Genomic DNA, 27,247 nt, shown 5'->3' on the forward strand with positions numbered 1-27,247 from the left:
ACATACAGCTCGTCTGATGGTAAACGGTTATATTATTCTATGGTCGCCTGCTATACTAGGAGTGTATCGTGCTCATTGTCGACTTTGAAGAAAACTTAATATACCCTTTTTGAAAATTATGACAAAACGTGAACAAATATTTGTTGCTTTCCAATTAAAAAGTTTCCATTTGCAATTTATCACTAACTAGCGACGCGCCCCGACTCCGCATGGATGAATAGACAGAAAGATAAATTAGTATTTTAAATTAGGTAGTACTTTACTTGTATTAATAGGAGATAATAAAATTATGCGTAAGGCTAAGATTGTTAATTCACATCGCGGCATATTTCTTATCTTTAACATTTTTATCCTCATCATAACTTCTAAACTAAAGATCCAATTAAAATAATATGCAGAGAAATGTACAATATATGTATATAATCCACTTTGATTATGAAATTATTTAGTTGAATAAATATTACTATCACGATACGAACATAATCATCTTTTGTTCTATGTGTTATGTATTAACAGTTTTCGTAGCGTACGTGAATAAAGCCTTTTATAGGTAAATTTTCGATATCTGGGGTTACATTATTGTAATTTTTGTAGAGATCTATAATTTTTTTAAATATTATATAGTTTATATTCATCATCATCATCATGCCAACTATTAACTCTCCACTGCTAAATATAAGTTTCCTTCATAAGGAGGGGGTTTTGCCAGTAGTTGTCAAGCTTGGCAGGCGGGTTCGCAACTACAGTTAGGATTTAGTGATGTTTTAAGAGAAACGTTGCCGTCCATCCCTCGAACAATGAAATATACTACTTCTAAATAGCGTATCGTAATAAAGCATACATCAGTTTTCAAGATAGAGCTCTAGGAAGACAAACAGAAATTTTTTTTACTTCATTTGTTACTAAAATCACTTACATATTTTTTTTAATGTCTTCCTTTTACAGACATCGTCCAGTTATAGTTTTATTATAATAGTTTTTTATGCAACTTAGAATGGCAAATAAGCTGGCGACCAACCTGATGGAAAGTGGTAACCGTCGCTTATAGACAAGCAGTACCATGGACATAACAGAGTATACAGTTTCGCCCATGATAACCCCCATGCGTTCTTGAGGACTCAAGTGTACTCTGTAAATGACCCCTGTACTCTAAATTTACTGCCATATCCCATCCTTCAAACCGAAACACAGCCACGCAAACACAACTGCTTCGCGGTAGAAACACGAATGGGATAGAGGTAAGATGGATTTTTAGAACAAAGACTTCGCTGTGATATCAAACAATAACTTTAATTTTAGATATAGGTTTAGAGAAATGGCACCTCAGAATCGACCTTAACATCACATATAGAATGCTACATAGCATTCTATAGGTGAAAGAATTTTTAAAATCAAACAGACATACAAAAAACCAAATCTTTCTTCTTTTTATTAGGCTACATTAGTGATAAAATGAAAATATTTAATATTTTTATATCTACAATCTACATTATTATCATGTTCCTGCCAATTATTTAGGGTCGGCGTAACATGATTTTATCCATATTACTAAAGGTTTTGCCTTTTGGTTTTTCAATCAGCCGCCTACCTGATGTGAAATATTATGATAAAGAAACAATGAAAATTTTAATATTTTCATTGTTGCTTTATTATGTATCGTTTAAACTGTCTTATTTACATGCGATGTATAACTATTTTTTCAGGAAATCCATTGATTTGTAACTGTGGTATTATTTGGCTTAAATCGTGGTTATCTGAATCTTCATCGGTTGGCCCAAAATGTGTTGATGGTACACATGTAAAAATGATGCCATTTTCGCGGGATGACTGTACAAACGTTCGAGTACATAATGAAGATTTAAGATCGTGCTTGACCCATGAAAATGAAGCATTATTACCAAATCTCGCGACATCACAAGTTTTCTCATCTCTTGATAAAATAAAAGATTACGCAACTCAGATAAAGAATAATTATCATATTAACAAAATAAACAACAGGCCATCTCCAGAAGAGTCAGAATATTTTTATGATGAATACGTTGATTATCCTTATAATGAAACTTTAATAGAGGGTTTGAATAATGATATAAACCAGGTACAAGGTAACAAATCTCATGAAAGTCAGGGTATACCAACCCTTTATGCAGAAATGAAAAATACCACAAACAGGAATCCTACAAAGCCAAACGTTCAATCACAACCTGCAAGCGGTTTTACATTTTTCGGAATGCCGTTGCCTTCTCTTGATATGAGTAAATTATTAAATAATGGACGTAAAGTAGACTGGTCTGAGAATAGAAATTCACAACATGTTAACAAATATCAAACTCCTGAAACTCCAAAATTTGAAACAGGTGGATTTGCACCGATTTTACCGACTACAGCTGGCGGTTTCAAGCCTATACCCAATCCAGTAGTCAATGTATCACATACAGTTACAAGTGACCAAGGGGTCAATAATTACAGCGCTAATGGTAATATGGGACAATCAATTGAAGTAGTGGCAACCAAACCACCAATTAACGTAGTCCACAACACTACAAGTCATCAGAAAATAAAAAGTGAGATTCATGAACTTCAAGCATTTCTTGATAATGATAATAGTACTCATGTGGCTTATAACAGAACCAAAAATATAGAAGCGCAAAAGATAGATCCTAATAATTTAAGTAAATATAATTTGATGGAATCAAACTTAACTATAACACAAGTTACTGAAAAGGAAGGTTTATTGATAACTACAGACACAACGAATGACATGTCACTTCAAGCGTGGCTAGAGACAAGTAGCAAAACATACTCTACTAAACCTGTGACTTCGAAACCAATAATAAAGAAACATGTGGAACATGATCAGCCGACGGCTTTGTCTGCTATACTGGTGCCTAGTAATGAAGATGCCGGAAAGAGGAACTATACTACAAATTATAAGCGTCCAGCTACAATAACAAAAGTTAACATGCCGCATGTATCACAATTTGATCTTCAAGATAGTAATTATTCACCAGTTATAAATAGAGAGGCTAAAACACGATTTTCTGATGTAACCAGTACAGGAAATACTAAAACGAGAGAAGTAGATGATAAAGACTGGTACTATAAGAATTATAATAATACAAACTTACCACCCTACATTGCACCCGCTGTACAAACATCAAACAGTATTAGACTATTAAATAGCATATCTGTATCTTTAATTACGGTGTATTATTTAGTAATAGATCTTGTAAGTCACTAATTTCAGAAATAAGCATATTAGTATAGTATTACAAGTGAAGCACCAAATTGAAACAAATTATATTGTCTAATTCAAATAGTTATACTGTAATTAAATGTATTAAAATGTGTCTTGATAATTTAATATAAATATGACATGACAATCTAAAATCCATCGATAGCATTCATTATATTGTACATTTTTCCCCAAGGAGAATAGACCAAAACAAAAATTTATTTTTAAATATTTCGTACCAAATTGATCAATTGATCATCTGTTACGTACATGGGTAGTGGAGTTCATTAACATGACCGTGATATTGGATTCTTTTTTAAACAATTCAACCAATCAGCATGAATGGTATATTCATGGTCATTAGTTGAACTGTTTAAAGCGCCAAAACGTAATAAACTCATATGTATTTAGGTATAACAGGTACCTACTTATTAGAGGAAGTAAAGATAAGGACAATCAGGATTTCCACTTATGTTGTCAGGGAAAAGTTGTTAGATGCGCATTTTTTTTTTTTTATATTCGTAATAGGAATATTTAAAACATCCGCATCCATAGTGAAAATAATTTAAGAAAGAACAACATCCTGAACAGAATAACCGAAGATGTTATTAAGTCTGTTACAAAAAAACGGAATCCTTGTTGTGTGAAATCTATATTTTTTAAATATTATCGTTGGAATTCAGATTGTTATAGCTAGCAATAATATGTTTCAACTATAATTCTTAACGGTATAAATATAAACACAAATCAAATCATAATAAGTACTTATATCCATATAAGACGTGTAATTGGCAACTACACTATATTCTAAAAATATTGGTACTAGTATTTAAAATAAGTACCTATAATGTTAATATGTACGAAGATACGCATAGTTACTACAATAAAATACCTAAGCACATACATATATGTATTTTATTATTTGAATTGTTGGAAAACAGATATTTTCCGACAATGTAAGTAGATATGACCATCCTTACTATATAAATTATATTATATATGCGTATTATAAACTAATTGTTATCTGACCATTTAAATTTCATACAAAATTCCTCCTACCTGCCGCTATACTTGCACGGCAGTTTCGATTTGAAGACATGGCATAACATCTTAGTCTTTTAGGATTATTTGCCGGTTTCAATGGGCGTTACAGTTTATTGTGTGAATAGTTTGTGATTATAAATTACTTGAAATAAAACTGAAAAGTAATTCTTAGTACGGTATGAAAAAAATAATTTAATTCTACAGTTTTAGAGTTATAAGCTTAAAATTTAAGCAAAAGATTAAAATACCAATTAATACAGTTGTAATATTTTCACACTAGATGGTGCTTACATTTATAATGCGCTCTATAAATTATAGACCTAGTATGGTAGACACGGGTTCATTACTATAAATCAGTATGTCGCTGTGATTATATGCTGTTAGGTTTTTTGATGGGGGAAAATGGTATGATAACCCCGCCTGCGCTAATGGAGTTGGCGGAGCACCAGTGAAGGGTGATAGATGAGAATGAAAACAGGCCAGTTAGCCCATCATGATGAATTCATCAGGAATTAATAATGATAGTTACCAGGGAGAACCGCGAGCAGGTCAACTTGGTTGGGTATATTGCTAGCAATGGGATCCTTAGTCTCCATTACTAACAATCCCTTTCCCCCTATGCTGTTAGGTTAGGAAATAACTTATCAATATACTAAATTTCATTCAAATCCATTCTGTTCAGTAGTTTTAGTGAGAAAGAGACAGAAATATATTTTTTTTTAGTGGATGATAATGGAATAACTCTGCCTGCGCTAACGGTATACCCTGGCGGAGCATCAGTGATAGAGGATAGGTGAGAATGAAAATGCAGGTCAGTTAGCCCATCGTGATGAATACACTTGGTATTCAGCACGATGGTTTTCAGGGAGGACCACGGGTAGGTCGACCTGGCAGGGTATATTGCTATCAGTGGGACTGGTAGTCCCTATTATTAACAATCCCTCCCCCTTTTAGAAATATACTTTCTACCAAACTTTCGCATTTTAGAATTTAGAACATACAATGCTATTGATTATAAATTAATGAAATGAATGAATAGTACATGAATAGATAAATACAAAAAAATATTTTTATTTAAGTCTGCATTACTGTGCTAAAAAATGCCCCATGTCCTTCTTCCTCCTAATATTTCCTATATTCTTATTTGCCAAATTTCAAGACTATTTATTGGCTTATAATATATAAGTAGAGTGTGGTAATTCATCTTATCATATCAGCTATTACCTACTAACTCTTGATTAAGTCTTCGCAATAAGACGGGTTTTGCCAGTTGATGCCACACTTGGCAGGCAAATTGGCAACCACAGTTAGGTTTTCGTGAGAGGCAATTTTAAGAGGGATGTTGCTACCCATCCCTTGACCATTAATATCCTTGTTGCCTCTTAAAGCATCCATAAAAAAGAAGGGATGGTCCATTCTATACTAGGAACAAACGGTTAGTGTGGCAAGGCTAACTACAAGCAACTATGACAAGTGTAGTGATTATGACATGAATATTCTCATAATATGAATTATGAGTCTAAAGTATGAGAATCTTCAAAAAGTATTTAATAAAAATTCTTCACACAACATAGGTCATGCAGATCACATTCTGATGGACAAAATTGTTGTATAAATATGTCAATTTTAGACAGATAATTGAAGAGACACTGTTGTAACACATAGTACTTATATGCAATACCAATATAAGAAAATCAACTATGATTATTATTATTAAAGTTTAAAAACATTATTATTAAAGAATATTAAATTTAAAAAAAATAAGGTAAGCAGTTTTGCTTTCATGAGTCTATTTTTATATGTAAGTACCAACATATTATATAATAATAATTTAAATTAAAAAATAAGTAAGTAAAATAATTAACTACATCAAAATAAATATTATTATTATTTTTATTATAAATAATAATAACAAGTAAATGTTTAATTAGTAAAAGTCTCTTTAAAGTAGGTCTTCATTTTATCTAAAGCTTTATATCTATGAGATATTTTATTTTTCTCCTCCTTTGGTAACTCTGCATATGTTTTATCATAACCTTCAGGCTGAAAAACACAATCCCAGCCAAAATCTCTTGTTCCTCTAGGAGGAACTATAGTTCCTTTGGTTTTTCCTTGGAATATCACAACATCTAAATCTTTACAGGCTTCATTCCCAGGGCAATAAGCAAAAGTGCATACTGCTTCTGCAGATTTATCTTCCCATCCTGTTAAAAGTTTATAAAGCCCTTCAGGCTCTAATTTCTCTAAAAACCACTTGATATATGGTCCGGGAAGTCCTTTTAAAGCATTAAAACAAAGACTAGTATCTTCGACAATTACAGGTTTCTTAAGGCGACGTGCCGCTTCCTGGCACTTTCGAATCGATACCTCATCAATCTCTCCTTGTAATTCCGGTAAGTCTAGATTATGATTTACAATTTCTAAGGGGAAATTACTACCGAGAATAGCTCTAACCTCCTCTAATTTCTTTACGTTCCCCGTAACGAAGGTTAATGTTCTCGATGTCATTTTTCTAAACAATTCGCAATAAATTAAATTGGCAGTGTTATTTATGCATGTTCAATAAACATATAAGAAAACAAAATTAATTTATTCGAAAAACAGTATTATTTATCTCATAAGAGGTTTGTTAAAGATTAGAGCAGGGTTTTGAGAGACTTGGATTAGAGAGACTGTTTAAAAATTAAACTGTGGATCGATTTTTATTCTGCGTATCGCAGATTGATACTGTCCTTTATCTATGTGCTACATAGAGACAGAATACGTTTGATTAAATTATTTTGTGTTTCTATGCATCTATTTTATTAAATTTGAGGATTTAGATTAAAAATATATACCTAGATCGACAATGTAAACAAAAACTGTATTGGCTTGGTAATAAATGACAAAGACTTATTTAATACATATTTAAGGTTTAATTATAGAGACCGTTATTAGCACAATGGTGACGACATATATATTGAGAGAAGACGCGACAATAGTGATGCGCCGTTCCATTAGTGATGTAACCTTAATTACTTAAATCTATATTCATGCCTGCAATAATTGAAACATTATTGTTGAATGACGTTTTTTTTATATAAATGTATTACCATAGATTTAAAAAATATATATTATGGCGGATCATGGTCATCTTGAATAGACGTTATGACAGTCAGTGTTATGGCGCGATTTCAAAAATAGCGCTTCATTAATAAGTACATTTGTTTAAATATTAAAATACAACTAATATGTGTTTAAATAATTTACGTAGTGATAAATATAAATAAATTTGAGTTCAGTGTGATATGCACAAAGAATAAACGATGTTTCTAAAAACATCGTTTATTAAACTAATTTAATTTTCAATAGATTTCAATTGGCGAGTAAACAATAATCATAATTAATATAATGAAGTATAATTAAAGTTTGCATATATTACTTAATTGATTAACATGTTTGTTGTTTTGTAGCTGAGCTGATTTCTATGTAATCTATGTCATCTGTTGCTATTTTTGTCAATTCATAGCAGGTTACTGTATAAAAAATATTCTACGGTTGTATAACCCCACCAAATGCAAATACAACCTGCTTGCATACTTTTTATATAAACTGTGTCGAATATACAGGGTGTCGGGTTTCATGTGGTCTAAACGAAAACCATCGATAGAGGGGTCCAAGGGCTTCTCTAAATACCTCCATGTATGTTCTGCAAACATTTATAGTTTTCGAGAAATTTGCATTTTTATAAATTTTTCGTTAGTACCCGAAATGTTGCATTCTTTATTTATTTTCTCCTAAACTATTATTACCAAAACCTTAATTATTTTTGTAGATGTGAACAACTAATAGGCCTTTCACTACGACACTACAATTCTAATCTAGGCTGATAAGTTTTTGAGTAAAAAAAAAAAAAATAAACAATACATTACTTTTATTTCGATGATTTCTTACTATTTCTTTAGGGGAATTTAATTCCACAAAATCACATAACAAAATACTTAGAGACCCATTTCAAAAACTTGTCTACTATATGAACTTATTATTTGTAAAATTTCACCCGGCTAAGACAAGAGCTTCATGTCAAAAAAATTATTATATTAAAATGGGAGGATTTAAATATTACATTAAATTTCGTCAAAAACGAAATAAAATTATTTCATATGGCATTATAAAGTTTACTCTCAGACAGTAACTACAAGTGCAACCGTAATCATAAAAGCGCCCCTCAGGTAGCTGAGTAAAAGGGACGTGAGGATGCTGTCTCACGTCCCTTTTACTCAGCTACCTGATATTTTACTGAAATTTACTTATAACAATTTCAGTAAAATATTATTTTTAATCTTTTTTTTTTATTATTGTTATATGGATTAAATGCATATTCCGTGACTACATTATTTACAATGAAATGGCAAAATACAGAACTTGTAAATATAATGTGTTTAGTTCTTAAATTGCTGACAGAGGTAGCATCAATTGTCGCTTGCAAATCGGTTTTAAGTAATATAAAAAGAAATATAAGAGTTAATGGGTATTTTTTGTAACTCTTTATTGTGAGGATCGATATGAACTAATTTTCTAATAGATTTAATTCAAAATTATCATAATTTATCTTTATGATAATCTATAGACTGGTAATTTCGAAAATAGGCGTTATAGAATTGACTTAAGTGTTAAATGTGTATTCTTATAAACAATTTTATTTTTACCAATATCCTTAGTCTATGACCACAAATATCATTCTTCTCTATAATCTATAGACAGAGTTTTGGAGTTACTATAAACCATAGACAGATGTCATGGAATGACTGTCAATTAATCGAAATTAATTTTCATTGCTTCATATTTGAATTAATTTAATTTCTTTGTATACGTGTAGTGTAATTAAATTTCTTTACAAATAAATAACAATGCCTAGTCAAGAAATTATTACCACGAAGGTCGTGGTTCATCCACTTGTTTTGTTGAGTGTCGTGGACCATTTCAATCGAATGGGCAAGATCGGAAACCAGAAACGGGTTGTCGGCGTTCTGTTGGGCTGTTGGAGAGCTAAAGGTGTTCTTGATGTATCCAACAGTTTTGCAGGTTAGTACTGATGGATCTAAATAACACAATATAATATGCTAACCACGGCACTCCTCAAATATTGCCATTCCTTTAGAGAGCACGGCAGTGCCCCTCACCAAGCGTCTATGAATTTTCTGTATAATTATTACAACATACGAATATCTATTATTAATCTGAACTTTAAATTGAGTTCAGGACTGATTTGACTAGGGAACAGGGATTTTTGGTAATAAACTCTAAAGAATTAATTACTACTGATATAGCCTAACAGTTAATCTCCACCTGTTCTCTTTCTGGAAACCATTGTGATTATTTTTTGATGAATTCATCACAATGACCAGCGGATCTGCTTCATGCTCACTTATATACCAGGCGCAGGTGGGGATATTATTCCATTTTCATCTATTAAGAATGATAGAATTTGTTTAAAATTGAAAGCAAAACTAAGGGATTGTGTGTTATCCTCTGACAGCTGCATGGGAGTTCATCTTTTGTTTCTATGTAAAAACATCAAGTTGCTATATTATGTAGAAAAAAAGATTTATGTGTTTTTATTATCTCTGTTTTTAATTACCTGGCACTGCTGGACATTATTAAGAATGTAAGATTATTAAAGGAAATGTAAACAGAATATTTTTTAAAATTTCATGATTAAAGTCTAGAATTGTAAATATTTTTAATATATTTTTATTTTCAGTTCCATTTGATGAAGATGACAAAGACAAATCTGTATGGTTCCTAGATCATGATTACCTAGAGAATATGTATGGTATGTTCAAGAAGGTGAATGCTCGTGAGAAAGTTGTGGGCTGGTACCACACAGGTCCTAAACTCCATCAGAATGATGTAGCAATCAATGAACTTATCAGGCGCTATTGTCCAAATTCTGTGCTTGTTATTATTGATGCTAAACCGAAAGACCTAGGTTTACCCACTGAAGCTTATCAGGCTGTAGAAGAAGTTCATGATGATGGTAGTCCGACTACAAGAACTTTTGAGCATGTACCTAGTGAAATTGGTGCAGAAGAAGCAGAAGAAGTTGGTGTAGAACATCTTTTAAGAGATATCAAGGATACAACAGTTGGCAGCCTCTCCCAACGCATAACAAACCAGTTGCTTGGACTACGAGGCCTTCACTCACAGCTGAATGAGATCAGGGATTATTTAATACAAGTTGGTCAAGGATCACTGCCAATGAATCATCAAATCATCTATCAACTACAGGATATATTTAATCTTTTACCTGATATTGCTAATGATAATTTCATTGATAATCTTTATATTAAAACAAATGATCAGAGTCTTGTTGTCTATCTCGCTGCACTTGTAAGATCGATAATAGCTTTGCATAATCTTATTAACAATAAGATAACAAATAGAGATGCAGAAGAAGGAAAGAAAGAGGAAGCTAAAGATAAAAAAGAGAAAAAGGATGACAAAGATGATAAAAAAACAGAAGAGAAAGTGAAAGCAGAGAAAAAAGAGAAAGAGGAAAAGAAAAAGTAATTTTTAATCATAGGATTTAGTTTAAGTTGTCAATATAATGCTGAATTATTTTTAAATAAATATTTACTAATGTGACTCATGTTGTCATTTTGAGACCTTGATGTTCCATTACTGTGATGTTTTTATATGTAATGTTTAGTTTACTTCACAAATATTGTTTGCCTTCCATCACTATTTACTAGGTCCATTTATTCTTTTGAGAATTAATTTTTTTTTTATATATTAAGATTAAACAGTTTACCATACCTCTTTTACTAGGTCTTTTGAAGAAAAAAATCATAACATCTACCTATATACAAAATAATAAAAAACAAACTGTCAAAAGTGGAATAAAAGAAAAAAATTCTCTCATTAAACCAGTTGTAAGTAGCAGGAGAAGAGGCTTCATCGTGAAAGGCCAATCGTAGTCTTTCTTGTTGACTTAGATTGTTATCATTAACTTAACACGAAAATTTTCTCGTGTTAAGTTAGTGATAACGTTACACAGACTATTTTCAATTTGCCGCCAAACCATCAAACGAATAAATTATATACTCAGTATCATTCGTAGAGTTCTATTTTCAAAATTTTAACAATTTTTTTATTATATTGCTTTCAAGTAGCCAGTTCTAAAAATTTTTAGTGTAGCCTTGTATATAGAATACTGATTAAAAAAAACGAGTTGAGAGTAATTGTCAAATTAGCTTATCAAAAGTCGGCCCGTTTTTTAACTCAAGGCTCTATCTATATAATCTACGGGTATTACCTATTTTAGCCTATTAAACTACCACGCACACAAGCCTAGCAGGTCTACTTTCATGTGAAACTTTTTAAAAATGTTTGTTATTCGAGCATAGATATATCTAAATGGATATTTTTAAATACAGAAATAGACCATTAACTTAAAATGCTTTAGATAAGTAGCTATAAGTTAGATGGAAAAGGGTTTGATGATAATGAATTCTAATAGCCCCATTGCTTGTAATTACCTTATTAGAAAACCATCGAGGTTAATTTTTATCGAATTCTCCATGATGGGCTGACTGATCTGACTTCATCTTCATCAATACCGATAACCCAACCAACGTAGTACCGATAGTATAGGCGGGGTTACCATTCCATTTTCATACATTGAAAAAAGTACCTATAGGTACGTACCTACCTACCTATTTATTGTTTTCTTTATCATGGTGAATTTACTTACAGTAAATTCACACCTAATTCACCTGTAACGTGACGTATTTGGGTAGGTTATATTAGAGATTATCTATTAAATATTTTTGATAAGCCTCGACTGTGCGTTTCCCGTGCTGATTGTGATAAGGGAATATATTTGATAAGAGGGACAGTTGTAATCGAGTGTGAATGTAAAGCGGACAATGTTTTTTGTTACGTGAAGTGAATCTCAGAAGTGCGAAGATGGCTGGTCAGATTCAATTATCGGTGAGATTTTTGATTTAATTTTTGTTATTTATTTAGATTCACCAACAATTATTTCCACAATATAGTGTAACTATTTATACAATCATGGAGCTTAGAACTAAGTGTAATATTTTTTTATAGGCAAACACAGCATATATTGATACTAACAATTAGTACAGAGAATATATAATTATATTTACAATCGCAAAAATTCTACATACTATAATTTCGTGTCTATATATAGGTAAAAAATTAGATGGAAATTTCGAAAAGCTAATTAAAATTTATAACCAGTTGTCCATAGTGTCCGTACAGATAATACTGAAATCATACCTCATATTTTGTTGATAAAATATAGGTCGATAAATAGATAAGTAAAGTATAGGTAGTTATACTAGAATTTATATTTAAATCAAAGTCTAATTTAATTATTATAAAAATTTTATGACTTTTCTTAATTCAGCAGATTCTTTTCCATGCCGTACAATTTTGAAAATACCTACCATATGTAACGGTATTTTTGTGACACCTATTGATGATGATTTTTACTTTATTTAGTTGGATTGTTAGCTTATTTGGCAATAATAAAAAATAAATAGTACCCTAATATTCAATTTGACTGTAGAATCTAACATTATAATGCTTATACAGAACTTCTGCTTAGGTAAAATAGACTTCCATGATGGACTAAAAACAATGTTTCCATGTTGGTTTCCGGTGAACGGAGAAATATGATGGTAAATACACTGGGCATAATGACTCCATGATCATTATGTCACAAGGATTGAAAACGTACGAGTAGGGAACATACTATTAGCTAGAACGAAGTTATTTAGCATCTTTATAATAGAATGTTTAATAAGGAGGTATACAAAATGTTATATAGATATGTAGAGTTGTATACGAAAAGTTATAGATATAATTTTTCAAGATTAACAAGATATAATTTTTCGTATACCATCTCACACAGGTAGTTTATTTCTAAAACTATTGTTTTTAAAATAAACTACCTTTTTTTATTGTCAATACCATAAAGGCCATATAACATGCATGGGGTAAAACCCTATGGCCATAAGTTTAACGCCTTTAATATCTGATACACTGATAAAACTTTTTTTTAATATATATATATATATACATACATTTAATACACATACACCTATCTTAGTGTTAGATTCGAATTTGCCACTTTAGCATCGAGTATAATTACAAAGCTACATATAACGTTCTCTATGGATTTAATTGTTTTTCAGGACCTGGTTTGGATAAAGCCCCAGGGTAATACGGAATTCGATATTCCTGTAGCGGTAAAGGTCCTTAAAACGAGCGGTGATATAATAGAAGTACGGGACGATGATGGTAAGGTATATACGACGTCGATTAATAATGTCCTGAAACCGTTACATGCCACTTCGAGGACAGGAGTTGAGGATATGATCACCCTCGGCGAACTTCAAGAGTATACAATCCTACGTAATCTTCACATAAGATACAATCAGCAACTAATATACGTATGTATAGAATATTGATTATCAAGTAGATAATTATAATTTATGTTAGATAACTATATAATACATACAAATTAAAATTTTTATCTATTTAATTAATCTATAAGTAATTATCAACATTGTAAGAAGGTGGTATCTACCTAAATGAAATATATTTTTATAATCAACGAATTTTAGTAACAAGTACCTACTAAAAGTGATTTTGCGAATATGTTATACACTATTATTATCTACATAGTTGTGAATTTTTAATTAGAATGGATGACAAAGTACTATATCTAATATGATATATCTTTCTATATTTAAAACCATAAGGCTGAATTAGATTAGCCGATCTCTATCCTTTATGAGCACTATTCAATTGTTCTACTGTATTTGTATATAATTTTGTTGGTTGTTCTTGTTGTTCGTTATTCTTTTAATTTGATCCGTGTACTCTTTCAGACATACACAGGTTCTATGTTAATAGCTATAAATCCATACGAAATATTGCCTATATATACAATGGACCAGATACATTTTTATCAGACTATAAGAGACGGCGATGTATTGCCCCCACATATATTTGCTATAGGAGAAAATTCATACAGAGAGTTAAAAGAGAGTACTGTAAATCAGTGCATAGTAATTAGGTAAAATGTTTACTTTTTTTTTAAATTTATCTATATACATGTAATATAATAGTTTGAGTATTTTCAAAAGTACTGCATATATATTCTGTTCACAAAAACGGCAACATGGAAGTAAATCTTATTGATTGTGAAAATAACTATCATTATTGGTTTAGATTTGACAATGATATCGCATAACAGATATTAAAAAAACCGTTCGAAATGAGAAAATTTTTAGTAATAGCTGAATAAGTAAGTGTTTTATTTCTATTGTTTTACTAACAATATTTTAAAATATTTTCAGCGGAGAAAGTGGCGCTGGTAAAACTGAGAGTACCAAATTGCTGCTGCAGTACCTGGCAGCGGCTAGTGGAAAGCATTCATGGATTGAACAACAAATTCAAGAAACAAATCCAGTATTAGAGGCATTTGGTAATGCTAAAACAGTAAAAAACGACAATTCGTCCAGATTTGGAAAATATATTAACATATATTTTAACAAGCAGGGTATAATCGAAGGTGGCAATATAGAGCAATACCTTTTAGAAAAATCGCGTATTGTCTTTCAAAATCAAGGTGAAAGAAATTACCACATATTTTACGCCCTTGTCGAGGGATTGTCTTCTGAAGAAAAAAAGAAATTAGACTTAGGTCGTCCGACCGATTACAATTATTTGAACTCTGGAAATATGGTTACATGTCAAGGCCGTAACGATAGTCTGGAGTTTGCCGACATAAGGTCCGCTTTTAAAGTTCTTAATTTTACTGACAATGAAGTGTGGTCTATATTTTGCCTTCTTTCCGCCATATTGCATTTGGGGAACTTGAAATTTAAAAGCTTTAGTGTAAATAATATTGAGTCATCGGAAGTTGCTGATATGGTCAATGCAACTAGAGTTGCAAATCTTCTAGGAGTAAACAAATCGGTTCTTTGTGAAGCATTAACAAGAAAGACATTCGTAGCACATGGGGAAAAAGTTGTGTCTAATGTAAACGTTTCCGCAGCATTGGACGGTAGAGATGCACTTGTTAAGGCAATTTATGGACATATTTTTGACTATATAGTCACAGTTATAAATAAAACGCTACACAAAGATCAACAGTTATCAAGCAATTCAGTTGGTATTCTAGATATATTTGGATTTGAAAATTTTGAATCAAACAGTTTCGAGCAACTTTGCATCAACTATGCAAACGAAAATTTACAGCAATTTTTTGTGAAGCATATTTTCAAAATTGAACAAGAGCAGTACCAGAAGGAAGGTATAACTTGGACTAATATTAATTACGTTGATAACCAAGAAAACCTAGATCTGATTGGATTAAAACCGATGAACTTGCTTTCACTCATAGATGAGGAATCAAGATTTCCTAAAGGCACTGATTTAACATTGCTCAGTAAACTTCATAGCAACCACAGTAATAAAGCTTGTTATATAGCTCCTAAGTCAACACATCAACACATATTTGGTATTAAACATTTTGCGGGAAACGTACAATATGAAGTAAAAGGTGAGATAACAATATAAATGCATAGAATAATAAGAGTGTGCATACTTTAAATTGTGCTTATTGTCATAAGAAATATATAGCTAGGTATTTAAAATACAATACATTATGTACTTTCAGGTTTCTTGGATAAAAACAGAGACATGTTAACTGCTGATATAAAAGAAATGATATTAGATTCAGGCAATTCATTTCTCAAAAATTTGTTCAGTATTGATACCGTGTCTACACAGAGTGGCAGTAGGAAGACAATTTCACTGAGTCACCAATTCAAAACATCTTTAGAGTCTTTGATGAAAACTTTGTACGCATGCCATCCATTTTTTGTTCGGTGTATTAAGCCTAATGAATTTAAAAAGCCAAAGGTAAGCAGGTATTGTAAATATTTTTATTTGTTTTCAATTTTTGTGGAATTAAAGGAGCAAGTATTCACTGTAATAATGTATAAATTATAAGTAGTTATTAGTTAAAAATATAGTCAATGGATTGCTAATGTTAGTCTTATAAGAACGGTTCTAATTCGTGACAGATATGAATGCGTAGTTTGAAGTAAAGATGATTGTTATATATTAGATACCTATGACTCTTATTAGGACCTATAAATATTCTTTTTTTCAGGTTTTAGATCGAGCACTATGTGTTCGACAATTAAGATATGCTGGGTTGATGGAAACTGCAAAAATTCGACAAGCTGGATATCCCATTCGCTATTCATACTATGAGTTTGTGCATCGTTATCGTCTCATAGTACCTGATATACCACCAGCGGAGAAAACAGACTGTAAAATTGCTGCCAAGAAAATTTGCAGTCAAGTATTGAAAGATGACGACTTTCGTCTTGGACACACAAAAGTATTTCTTAAAGACACTCACGACGTTTTGCTTGAGGAATTAAGGCATAAAGTGTTGATAAGAGCTGTCATTAAAGTGCAAGCAAATGCCAGAAGATTTGTTCTTAGGAAACGATTCCTCAGATTACGAGATGCTGCTATCACCATTCAAAAGCATTTCCGTGCTCGTGGCTACAGAAAAAAATACCTCATTATGAGAAGAGGATATTTACGCTTGCAGGCAGCTATCAGATCTAGAGAACTGAGAAAGACTTTTGTAAACTTGCGAAAATTTATTACAAAATTTCAAGCGCATTGCAAAGGTTACCTTGTTAGAAAAATGATTACAGAAAAGGGCGAAATTATTAGAGCAAAATTGGCCGAATTGAAAAAAAATAAAGATGAAGCACTACGTACAGGTATAATTAGTGTCGATGTTGCTGAAGATAACTACGAAAAAGACATAAACGATCTGATGAAAACTATATGGATTACAAAGGAAGATGCAACAGAAAATAGCGCTCAAAACTTGGCGATGATAGATGATAAATATGTAGATGATGTCTTTGGATTTCTCCAAGATACTGGTACTCCACGTGGAACAATACGTGGTACTGGATTTGGCGTGGTTAGTCATGGCTATATATTCTTATTTTCATTATAACCAATTAAGTTTTCAGTTTTTATTGCGTAGACTCAATTATAATTTTCAGACTTCCACTCCTCAACCCGAAGGACAAGTAATACCGATTCCAGAAGAAGTTCAAGAAGAACCTATTGATGAGTACAACTTCAGGAAATTTGCCGCTACATACTTTTTAGGAAACACGAATTATCAATATTCCAGAAAACAGCTGAAACACTCACTTTTAGAATTGCCGTCACCAATAGATAAAGAAGCTGCACTCGCTTTATGGACCACAATATTAAGATTTATGGGAGACTTGCCAGAACCAAGATATGTAGACGATAAAGTTGACAATATGCCTGTTATGACTAAGCTTTCAAATACTGTGGGACGTGCATTCCAAAAGAGCAAAGAATTTGAGGTTAACCACAACTAATATAACTTAATACTTGTACTTTATTAAATTAACGTATTCTCGTACAAATTTTATATATTACACTTTTTCTAACCCATATTTTATGTATCTTTATATTTACCACCCTGTTTGTTGTGTTTTAACACGTAGTAATATATTAAAACGTCTACACCAATTGTAATTTTTGTTGTTAGACATCTTATATGCATTGATATATTTAATTTTACAACTAGGTAGTCCGTTTTCATATGTTGTTTGTTCCATCATTTGTTAAATTGATAATTTATTATTCTACAACTATGTTATACATATTTTTGTATGTTTTACAGGAACTTTTAGGTCAGGAGAGCAACACAAATAATAAAAAAATGATAAATAAGACACTAAAGCGACAGACGAAGTTAAATGAAGAGCTTATGAAAAGCTTATTAAACGACGAAATTACTATTGAAATGTACAATAATTGGTTACATGCTAAACGAAGTTCCAATCTAGAAAAACTTCACTTTATAATTGGACATGGAATTATTAGAAAAGAATTAAGGTACTCATTATGAAGAATATATACTATATTGATACATATTATTAAGTATTTGTACGTCCGTCATGCAATGAACATATGCTATCATTTGTCGAGCTATAATATTTTTCCTAATAATGTTTACCTAGATACATTTATGTGTTTATTATTATTTATTAAGGTTCGATTAAGAAATAGAAATGTGTAACTAATCTAATTTGTTTTAGAGACGAAATATTCTGTCAAATATGCAAACAACTGACTAATAATCCATCGAAAGCATCACATGCTCGTGGTTGGATATTGCTGTCACTATGTGTCGGCTGCTTCTCGCCCTCGGAAAGATTTGTAAATTATTTACGATCCTTTATTCGTGGAGGTCCTCCTGGGTATGCACCATATTGTGAAGCTAGACTTTTACGAACATTTAAGAATGGCTCTAGAACCCAACCACCCAGTTGGTTGGAATTACAAGCAACAAAAACGAAGAGACCAATACTTTTAACGGTTACCTTGATGGATGAGTCAGTAAAAACTATTCAGTCTGATTCAGCAACTACAGCGGAAGAAATCTGTCAACAAATTGCAGATAATATAGGCTTAACTGATGTATTTGGTTTTTCCCTGTATATAACTTTGTATGATAAGGTTTTGTCTTTAGGAAGTGAAGGAGAACACATAATGGATGCAATTTCCCAATGTGAGCAATTTGCTAAGGAACAAGGCACACCTGAGAAAAATGCTCCGTGGAGGCTTTTTTATCGAAAAGAAATATTTACTCCTTGGCATAACCCAGTTGAAGATGCAGTTGCTACTAATTTAATTTATCACCAAGTAGCAAAGGGTGTCAAATTCGGAGAGTATCGATGCGATTCAGAGAACGATTTGGCTATGATTGCTGCTCAGCAACATTATGTTGAATATGGATCACGGATAGACCCAAATGTTTTACGCAAAGTTATTGTAAATTATATACCAAATCAATTTATTCAATCTAATGATGCTGCGTTAACTAAGTGGGAACATTTAGTTACAAAAGCATTTGAGTCCTCTCAGAGTATAAAATCAAAAATAAACCCATTAAGGTGCAAAGAAGATATTGTAATATTTGCAAAACTTAAATGGCCTATGCTTTTCTCCAGATTTTTTGAAGCTATGAAAGTTAAAGGTGACACTATCAATAAAGATATTGTTATAATAGCTGTGAATTGGACGGGGATCTATATTGTAGATCAGTCCGAGACCATTCTTCTTGAAATTACATTTTGCGAAATAACTTACGTTGCGTACAACGAAGACGAACAATATGATAATGTAGGTAGAATAACAATTCGAACAATACAACAAGAAGAATTTGAATTTCAAAGTGTTGATGCTAGTGAATTGAGCTCTCTTATAATATATCTTATCGATGGACTGAAAAGGAGATCTATATATGTAATCGCCCAAAGTGATGCTCAAGGCTATAGTGATGCATCATCTTTTTTGCAATATAAAAAAGGAGATTTTATAACACTTTTACAAGATTGCAATGGTGAAACCTTAATGAATTCTACATGGGGTCATGGCACTTGTAATGGTCAAGAAGGACTTTTCCCTACGGAGCAAGTATACATTTTGCCAACATTAACCATTCCAAGTGACAACGTTTTAAGTATATTTAAAAAAGGTAATATAAACGCTAACAAAAAACTAAAATCGTTGTATAACACAGCACAGAGGAAGAGAATGTACACTCTAGAAAACTTTGCTAAAGAAAATTTTAGAGAGAATAAAGAAAGCAATACACACATTAGTGGGCATTCAACATTAACTACGGCTAAGAAGGGGATATTACCTGACCTATGGGTCCACAGCCGAGAACCAATTCGTAAACCTTTATTAAAAAAACTATTAGAAAATGACCAGCTTTCAAAACACGCGGTTATCGCTTACATCGGAATTCTAAAGTATATGGGAGACATGCCTGCTCCAAAAGCAAGGGCGGTTACGGAATATACAGATGAAATATTTAAATCAGCAATTACAGAATCCGCACTTAGAGATGAAATATACTGCCAAATAATGAAGCAACTTACTAATAATAAGATACAACTCAGTGAAGAACGAGGCTGGGAGCTGATGTGGCTGGCTACTGGTGTTTTTGCATGTGGACCAACTCTACTAAAAGAGTTAGTGGAATTTCTTAAAACTCGACCGCATCCTATTGCTAAAGAATGCTTAAAACGTGTTTTTAGGATTCAAAAGAGTGGACCAAGAATGTATGCTCCATATGTTGTAGAGGTTGAAGCTATTCAACATAGAAGTTTGCAGATATATCATAAAGTATATTTTCCAGATGATACAGATGAAGCTTTCGAAGTAGATTCTGCCACTAAAGCTAAGGATCTTTGTGAGCAAATAACTGGAAGGTTAAGCCTGAAGAATAGCGACGGATTTAGTTTGTTCGTAAAAATTGCCGATAAAGTATTTTCTGTTCCCGAAAATTACTATTTCTTTGATTTTGTCTATGAACTAGTAGAATGGATGAAGCAGACACGTCCTATTCGAGGAAGTTAGTATATTATTTTTTTTTTTCGTCTAATTTATTTGTTACTGATTATATCTTATATTATATCTTTTAATTACTATTTCAATTTGTAGGTACACTAGTTCAGATGAATTACCAGATATTTTTTATGAAAAAACTGTGGATTAATACTGTTCCTGGTAAAGATAAAAATGCAGATCAAATATTCTACTTCCCACAAGAGTTGCCCAAGTACTTACGAGGTTATCATAAAACATCTAAACAGGATCTTGTCGAGTTGGCAGCTCTTGTTTATAAAGCGAGATTTGGTAATGACACATCTCTCTTATCTCAAATTGGCGATCTTTTGGAAGAATTTATACCACCAGACATGGTCAGGATACAGTCTAAATCTGCATGGAAAACATCAATCAGCAATGCCTATCAATCGATCAATTTCATGGCAGAAAACGAAGCCAAGGAAGCATTTCTTCAGAAAATTTACCAGTTACCAACATTTGGTACAGCATTCTTTGAAGTTAAACAAACATCAGATCCATCGTATCCCGAATTGGTTATTATTGGAATAAATAAAAATGGAGTCAATGTTATTCATCCTCAAAGTCGGGTAAGTATTTACTTAATTTTTTTGTATTGGGTAATAATGAAATGGTAACTTAATTACGTTATTGGTATATGCTGTCGGTGCACAAGTGAGGTGACAGGTGATGATAAAAGTAGATCAGTCGGTCCATCGTGACGAATTCACCAAAAAATAACCGCGGTATTCCTAAGAAATACCACATGGAAATAGAGCTGATATGCTAGCAACGTAGCTATTAGTTTCCGCTAATATTTTTTTCCTTTAGATAATAGGTAGTGGGATAAAGATTTCAGTATTTCGTTCATTCTTACGTTCTCGAAATAAATAAAAATAAGTTAGGTAGATATAAGTTTATTTTATAAAATACATGTATCTATATTATACATACATATTATACACATATATTTTACATATAAAGAACACCATGTGCGCCGCACTAACTTTACAGTTACCACTTCTATCAGGTAGAAAGTTGTAGAGGCACAAAAGATATATTATAATACGTTTTTGTTGGTTTTCAGGATGTATTGGTAACCCATCCGTTCTCCCAAATATCTAATTGGTCATCTGGTAACACATTCTTCCACATGACCATGGGCAATTTTCTTCGAGGAACGAAGATACTATGCGAAACTTCCCTGGGATACAAAATGGATGATTTGATATCGTCATACATTGCTATATTGCGGCAATCTTTAGCACAAAATTCCCGAACCACATTAAGAGAAGCACTGTGATTTGTACATATTTACGAAAAGTGAATATACTTACCTAATTAATTAAATATAAAATATTTTTTAATTATGTTTACATTGATGACTTATGAATAAGTAATTTCAATACCTAGTAATAAGTATGTATTATTGTAATTTAATTTAACTTTTGATGTCTCATTGTTCCTAATTATTAAAACCAAATAAAGAAAGTACAGTTAGTTTATTATATTTTAATTAGTATACTCGTAATGCTTTTCTCTATAGAAGGTAGTATTTACCTTTTCAAAACATGTACACCAAATTGAGATAAGTAAGACTATTTAGTTTTAGAGCATATTTCTAAAAAAACTCAGTGTCAACAGCCAGTATTAAAACTCCAACAAACGGCCCTGTGCGTAACAGTGTTTCGTCTCATCTTAAAGTTATGTCGAAAATGACAAAGTTCATAAAATTCCCGTTATACTTATGTAAAGACACCATTAATATAATGGTGTAATTTTTTTTCAAAATTGATGTCATGATTATATAGTTTTTTTTTGCAAAGTAGGTCGCGTACTCTATTTAAATCCATAAATGTTTGTATGTGTTAACTTCATAGTGAATAAAATATTGTCAGTGTATTACAAATAAGTAGGTAGGTCTTATAATTAATGTATCAGTTTAAAGCCATAATTCTTTAAATTTTGTGTTTAAAAACTGGACCGCAAGTTTAAGTAAGTTTGTTTTTAGAGGTTTTTAGTTAACCTATTATAATAAATTCCACAAGAATTTACCACAATAGTTTCCAGGGGGAACCGCAAGGAGCTTGACCTGATAAAGTATATTGGCAGTAATGGAACTGGTAAATTCCCATTACTAACAATCTCTTTCCCCCAAAAAGGCAGGTCAGTTAGCCCATAGTGATGAATACTCTTGGAAATCAGCACGATAGTTTCTAAGGGAGATAACGTAGAGGTCATGACAAGTATATATAATGCAATAAAATCAAAGCAATGGGACTGGTAGTTCGCATTATTAAACCACCCCCCCCCAAACCCGCTACTCCTATGGTTTTTTTATGGATGAAAATAGTATGGTAACCCCGTCTGCGCTAACGGTATACGCTTGCGGAGCATCAATGAAGGGTGATAGATGAGAATGAAAACAGGCCAGTTAGCCCATCATAATGAATTCATCAGGAATTAACCATGATAGTTTCCAGGGAGAACCGCGAGGAGGTCGACCTGGTTGGGTATATTGCTAGCAATGGGATTCTCAGTCTCCATTACCAATAGTATTACATTATCTGTGCCATTACTAACGATCCCTTTCCCCCCTACTCCTATTGTTATCATTCCATTATGCGATGCATAATGCGTCAAACAGCGTTAAAGTGAGCCGCGTAATTTGCGTGGTTGGTACATACATGTATGAAAAGGTTTAAGAAAAAAAAAATTAATAAAGGCAATTCGGATAATTGGGATCTTTAGACATAATCTCTTTAATCTGTGATTAGGATTTTACTGTCTTACAGATTATATAATACTATACGTACTATGCTTAATCTATGCTACTGTCAAATCATAAGGATTTGACTGCATGACTACGATATCATTATCACAGACTACTTGGAGAACTACGTTCTTATCCACAGAGTACTTTGTATATATAGGAAATCTTAATTAATTAATCTTATCTGCAATACTATCATTATGTTCAAATTACACCAAGCTGATGTCGTATTTATCAGATCATACTTTTAGTTACATGTCATAAATAAAAAATAAATATCAGCTAGTATTTAGATACCAATTAAAAATTGTTTTTATTCCATTATTATTACTTTTGATGCATTAATATCAATATATATTTTTTAAATCTGTACTTTCGTTCACTATCAAATGGAATCTAAATCATCGCCAATTGTTTTAGAAAATGGGTTAGATCTGAGGTATGTTTATGCCTGGTTATCAGAACTGTATATTTTTTTTATTTTCTTTAGCTTATTTCAATAATAACAATGTAATATACATATTATCTCTCTTACAGACAAGTCCTAACTACTGGATCCTTACTGCACATTAATCAGGATCATAATGACACAGAGAATGAAGAATTAGAGCGTAACGATAATAACCCTGTTGATTTCTTAGGTGCCCCAATGAAAAATTTTGAAGAATTTGAGAAAATTTTGATACCCATAGATAAAATTGGGTATGTGAAAAAAAAGGTCCTTGAGGAAGGCGGTGGACAGTTGCCAAATAAAGAATATACAGTTTCAGTAGCATTTTCAGGTTACTGGGAGAATGAATCTGTGCCCTTTGACGTAAAAACTATTCAAAAACCTATGGTATGTAAATTATGTGTTTTAAACTTTATTTATTTATTAAATTAATTATAATATAATGACAGTATATATAAAAAAGTTTATAACAAATATGAATAATTAAATATTGGATTTAAATTTATTCATATTTTTATATTTTCTTTCAGATTGTGAATCTTAAAGATAATGGTTTACTGCCTGGTCTTGAGATAGCTATCAAATCAATGTTAGTTGGAGAAAAGTCAGTCTTTTTATTCGCATATCAAGTGATGTATGGGGAAATGGGCATCCCTCCGAGAATAAAACCTAAAGCAAAATGTGTTTTTTATATAAAACTTGTGAAAAGCATTCTAACACCAAAAGAAGGGTAAGACATTTTTTTTTATGAATTTAGGATACCACCAATGAATATAGATAGTATAGTTGTGGAATTAATTATGGTAGATATATCTATCTGTAAGTTATAATGTTATTTTTTAGATCCTGCCTTAATTGTCTTTAATAATATCTACTCATATAGATTTTCCAGTTACTTACCTTTTTATTATTATTAACTGTACTGTTTAAATCTTTCAGACCAATAGACTTTTCAGAACCAAATATGTTTCAAAGAATATATAAAGAAGTTACAATGTTATATAGCTCTGGACTCACATTATATAAAACCAATAATTTCTCTGCAGCCATACAGTTATTTAAAAAATCAGTTGAAATGTTACACAAATGTAGATTAGCTGATGAAACTGAGGAATCTATTCAAGAGAAAATGCTAATAAAACTATATATTAATCTAGCTATTTGCTACAATAAAACTAAGCAACCATTAAGGGCATGTATATCATGTAATGAATTAAATAGGTTGAATAGCCTTTGGAATAATGAAAAAGCTCTGTTTCAGAATGCAAAAGCATTAAGAATGATAGGACAGTTTGATTATGCTGAAAAAAGGTTAAAGAGAGCTATGAAGTTACACCCAGATAATGAAGATATGAGAAATGAAATGATGTTATTGACAAAAACTAGAAATATTTGTAATCAAAATAAATTAATTATGACTAAAAGTTCCAGTCCTCATATGCTTTTAATTAGTGATGAGTTCAAACATGAGGTAGATACATTAATTAAGAATTTTAAAGAAAATGATAATTTGAGTAAACTGACTTTGCCTGAAGGATTGAATAGTACAGAAAGTGCATATATAAAAGAAGCTTGCATAAGAGAGAATTTATTTTTCAATAAAATAAATAAAAGTGAATCACGAGGTTTTGATAAGGATAATTATGCTTTAGATAAAGATAATGAATCTCTTCTCACTGATGATACCCATTCAGTATAAGATGTAAGAGAAAGTAGAAGAACATGAAAGTTTTTTAAAGTTTGTGATAATTATAGTTACCATACCCATACAAATGTTAAATTATGTAGTACATAAAAAAATTGGAAAGAGTATGTGTTGAGTTTCTTAAGGTTATTCTCAGTAAATAGCAACATTTCAAACCCAGTAGTAGAATCATAAAACAAATTTGATTTAAAGCTTGTAAATAAGTCTATTTGAATGAAGATTATTTATATTTTGCATATTCATTATAGTAAAAAATGCAATTGCATTACATTTACATATATTAAATTTGTATATATTTAATATTTATGTATGTATTATTTTTAGATTTGTTTATTATATATTTGTATATTATTACTAGCTTTCGCCCGCGTGGATCTTGGTTATCGCAATATGCAATTTTTAAAAAAATAACTCGATAGATTTATTTGGATAAGGATTAATACTGGAGTATGAAAATACCACCCAGACGGCGACCAGCGTGGTTATTCGTAATTTGAGAAAGAAAAATGATTATTGTGACCTAATCATAATAGTTAGACATATGCTATCGTAGACTTATTTGTCAATGAGTACTTTAAAACCGTAGATCATTGTTTTTCATTATAAGCAACTATTTAGTCAGTTCGCGAAAGATAAGCGAATTTTATACAATTTTTCTTCCGATTTGTTGCAGAAATCGTAATATTTTAATTTCGACATAACTTCAAAACAAAACGTCCAATTTTAATCATTCAAAGACCAAATATTATATACATAAACTGTACTTAGTGATGAAATAATTTATTTTGATAAGGATTAATAGCATTACTAAAATAAATGCGTTTAAATGTAGTCTAAAAAAATTAAGATTTTTAAATAAAAAAATGGTTGTTGTGCCTTACTCGACGTAGACACACTAGTAAAGTCCACGACACACTGTAATAGTAGTAGTAGTGTGTCGTGGACTTTTTTGTAGATATTTATAAGATCTACAATTAATTAGAACATTTTATGGTTCTATCTTTTATAGTTTAGGCAGCATACGCAAAATAAGTAACTTTTCTGGGTGATTTTTTACACCTTGTGTCCGATAAATCCAAATATCTTACGGAACCCTATTTTTTTCCAAAATAAAATATAGCCTATGTTACTCGTGGATAATGTAGCTTTCGAATGGTGAAAGAATTTTTAAAATCGGTCCAGTAGTTTTTGAGCCTATTCATTACAACCAAACAAAGTTTTCCTCTTTATAATATTAGTGTAGATTGAAGTATATTTATATTTTGTACGTATGTAATAGTATTTAAATATGCTTCAATACTCTTTTACACATTACTGATGCCTACTCAAGACTTCCTATGTTGGATTAACTTTATCCTATAGAGATACCATAAGTTCATCCTTGCTTATAATATTAAAAAAAAAGGTATACATGCAGAAATTCTAGTTATGATGTATTTATTTGGTTCAGTCCTTAATATTTGATACTTTCAAGATTTTTTGTATGGTAAGCTATATTTTGTTGAATACAAGTGAAACTGT

At 31.4% G+C, this 27,247-nt stretch overlaps 5 protein-coding genes across 6 annotated transcripts in view; 4 read left to right on the forward strand and 1 right to left on the reverse strand.

Annotated features, from left to right (window-relative positions):
* Window positions 1-3,419, forward strand: part of LOC113516719 (protein artichoke) — a 36,593-nt gene extending 33,174 nt beyond the window's left edge. For both annotated transcript variants that reach the window (XM_052901985.1, XM_052901984.1), the window contains exon 4: window positions 1,704-3,419. In XM_052901985.1, coding sequence (XP_052757945.1) covers window positions 1,704-3,238 — 1,535 coding nt within the window. In that variant the 3' untranslated portion in view covers window positions 3,239-3,419. The remainder of the gene's footprint in view (window positions 1-1,703) is intronic.
* A 2,732-nt stretch (window positions 3,420-6,151) lies between these two features.
* LOC113515906 (inosine triphosphate pyrophosphatase) lies at window positions 6,152-6,992 on the reverse strand. The gene has a single exon (XM_026900200.3). The coding sequence runs from the start codon at window positions 6,782-6,784 to the stop codon at window positions 6,200-6,202; it is 585 nt and encodes a 194-aa protein (XP_026756001.2). The 5' UTR covers window positions 6,785-6,992; the 3' UTR covers window positions 6,152-6,199.
* Window positions 6,993-9,031: 2,039 nt separating this feature from the next.
* On the forward strand, window positions 9,032-10,903 carry LOC113516945 (26S proteasome non-ATPase regulatory subunit 7). The gene is made up of 2 exons (XM_026901453.3): window positions 9,032-9,340; window positions 10,020-10,903. Exons 1-2 carry the CDS (start codon window positions 9,166-9,168, stop codon window positions 10,826-10,828), a joined length of 984 nt encoding a protein of 327 aa, XP_026757254.2. The 5' UTR covers window positions 9,032-9,165; the 3' UTR covers window positions 10,829-10,903.
* Window positions 10,904-12,092: 1,189 nt separating this feature from the next.
* On the forward strand, window positions 12,093-22,298 carry LOC113516625 (myosin-VIIa-like). Its single transcript, XM_026901064.3, has 11 exons — window positions 12,093-12,250; window positions 13,483-13,740; window positions 14,182-14,369; window positions 14,653-15,860; window positions 15,978-16,222; window positions 16,476-17,315; window positions 17,401-17,736; window positions 18,060-18,274; window positions 18,478-20,804; window positions 20,894-21,387; window positions 21,885-22,298. The coding sequence occupies exons 1-11, from the start codon at window positions 12,227-12,229 to the stop codon at window positions 22,098-22,100; spliced, it is 6,351 nt and encodes a 2,116-aa protein (XP_026756865.2). The 5' UTR covers window positions 12,093-12,226; the 3' UTR covers window positions 22,101-22,298.
* A 1,396-nt stretch (window positions 22,299-23,694) lies between these two features.
* On the forward strand, window positions 23,695-25,833 carry LOC113516912 (inactive peptidyl-prolyl cis-trans isomerase shutdown-like). Its single transcript, XM_026901410.3, has 4 exons — window positions 23,695-24,009; window positions 24,108-24,408; window positions 24,552-24,751; window positions 24,961-25,833. Exons 1-4 carry the CDS (start codon window positions 23,960-23,962, stop codon window positions 25,718-25,720), a joined length of 1,311 nt encoding a protein of 436 aa, XP_026757211.2. The 5' UTR covers window positions 23,695-23,959; the 3' UTR covers window positions 25,721-25,833.
* Window positions 25,834-27,247: the final 1,414 nt, after the last annotated feature.

Source organism: Galleria mellonella, unplaced genomic scaffold (genome assembly GCF_026898425.1).
Source record: "Galleria mellonella isolate WM207_F2 unplaced genomic scaffold, CSIRO_AGI_GalMel_v1 utg83, whole genome shotgun sequence".
NCBI lineage: Eukaryota > Metazoa > Arthropoda > Insecta > Lepidoptera > Pyralidae > Galleria > Galleria mellonella.

What these genes read in the sequence shown, in the direction of transcription:
- LOC113516912 (XM_026901410.3), top strand. Translation starts at nt 23,960, where the DNA reads ATGGAATCTAAATCATCGCCAATTGTTTTAGAAAATGGGTTAGATCTG. An exon ending in GAAAATGGGTTAGATCTGAG is followed by an intron (nt 24,010 to 24,107) that starts GTATGTTTATGC and finishes TCTCTCTTACAG; the next exon opens with ACAAGTCCTAACTACTGGAT. An exon ending in AAACTATTCAAAAACCTATG is followed by an intron (nt 24,409 to 24,551) that starts GTATGTAAATTA and finishes ATTTTCTTTCAG; the next exon opens with ATTGTGAATCTTAAAGATAA.
- LOC113515906 (XM_026900200.3), bottom strand. Translation starts at nt 6,784, where the DNA reads ATGACATCGAGAACATTAACCTTCGTTACGGGGAACGTAAAGAAATTA.
- LOC113516945 (XM_026901453.3), top strand. Translation starts at nt 9,166, where the DNA reads ATGCCTAGTCAAGAAATTATTACCACGAAGGTCGTGGTTCATCCACTT. An exon ending in TGTATCCAACAGTTTTGCAG is followed by an intron (nt 9,341 to 10,019) that starts GTTAGTACTGAT and finishes TTTTATTTTCAG; the next exon opens with TTCCATTTGATGAAGATGAC.
- LOC113516625 (XM_026901064.3), top strand. Translation starts at nt 12,227, where the DNA reads ATGGCTGGTCAGATTCAATTATCG. An exon ending in CTGGTCAGATTCAATTATCG is followed by an intron (nt 12,251 to 13,482) that starts GTGAGATTTTTG and finishes ATTGTTTTTCAG; the next exon opens with GACCTGGTTTGGATAAAGCC. An exon ending in ATTATTAGAAAAGAATTAAG is followed by an intron (nt 18,275 to 18,477) that starts GTACTCATTATG and finishes AATTTGTTTTAG; the next exon opens with AGACGAAATATTCTGTCAAA.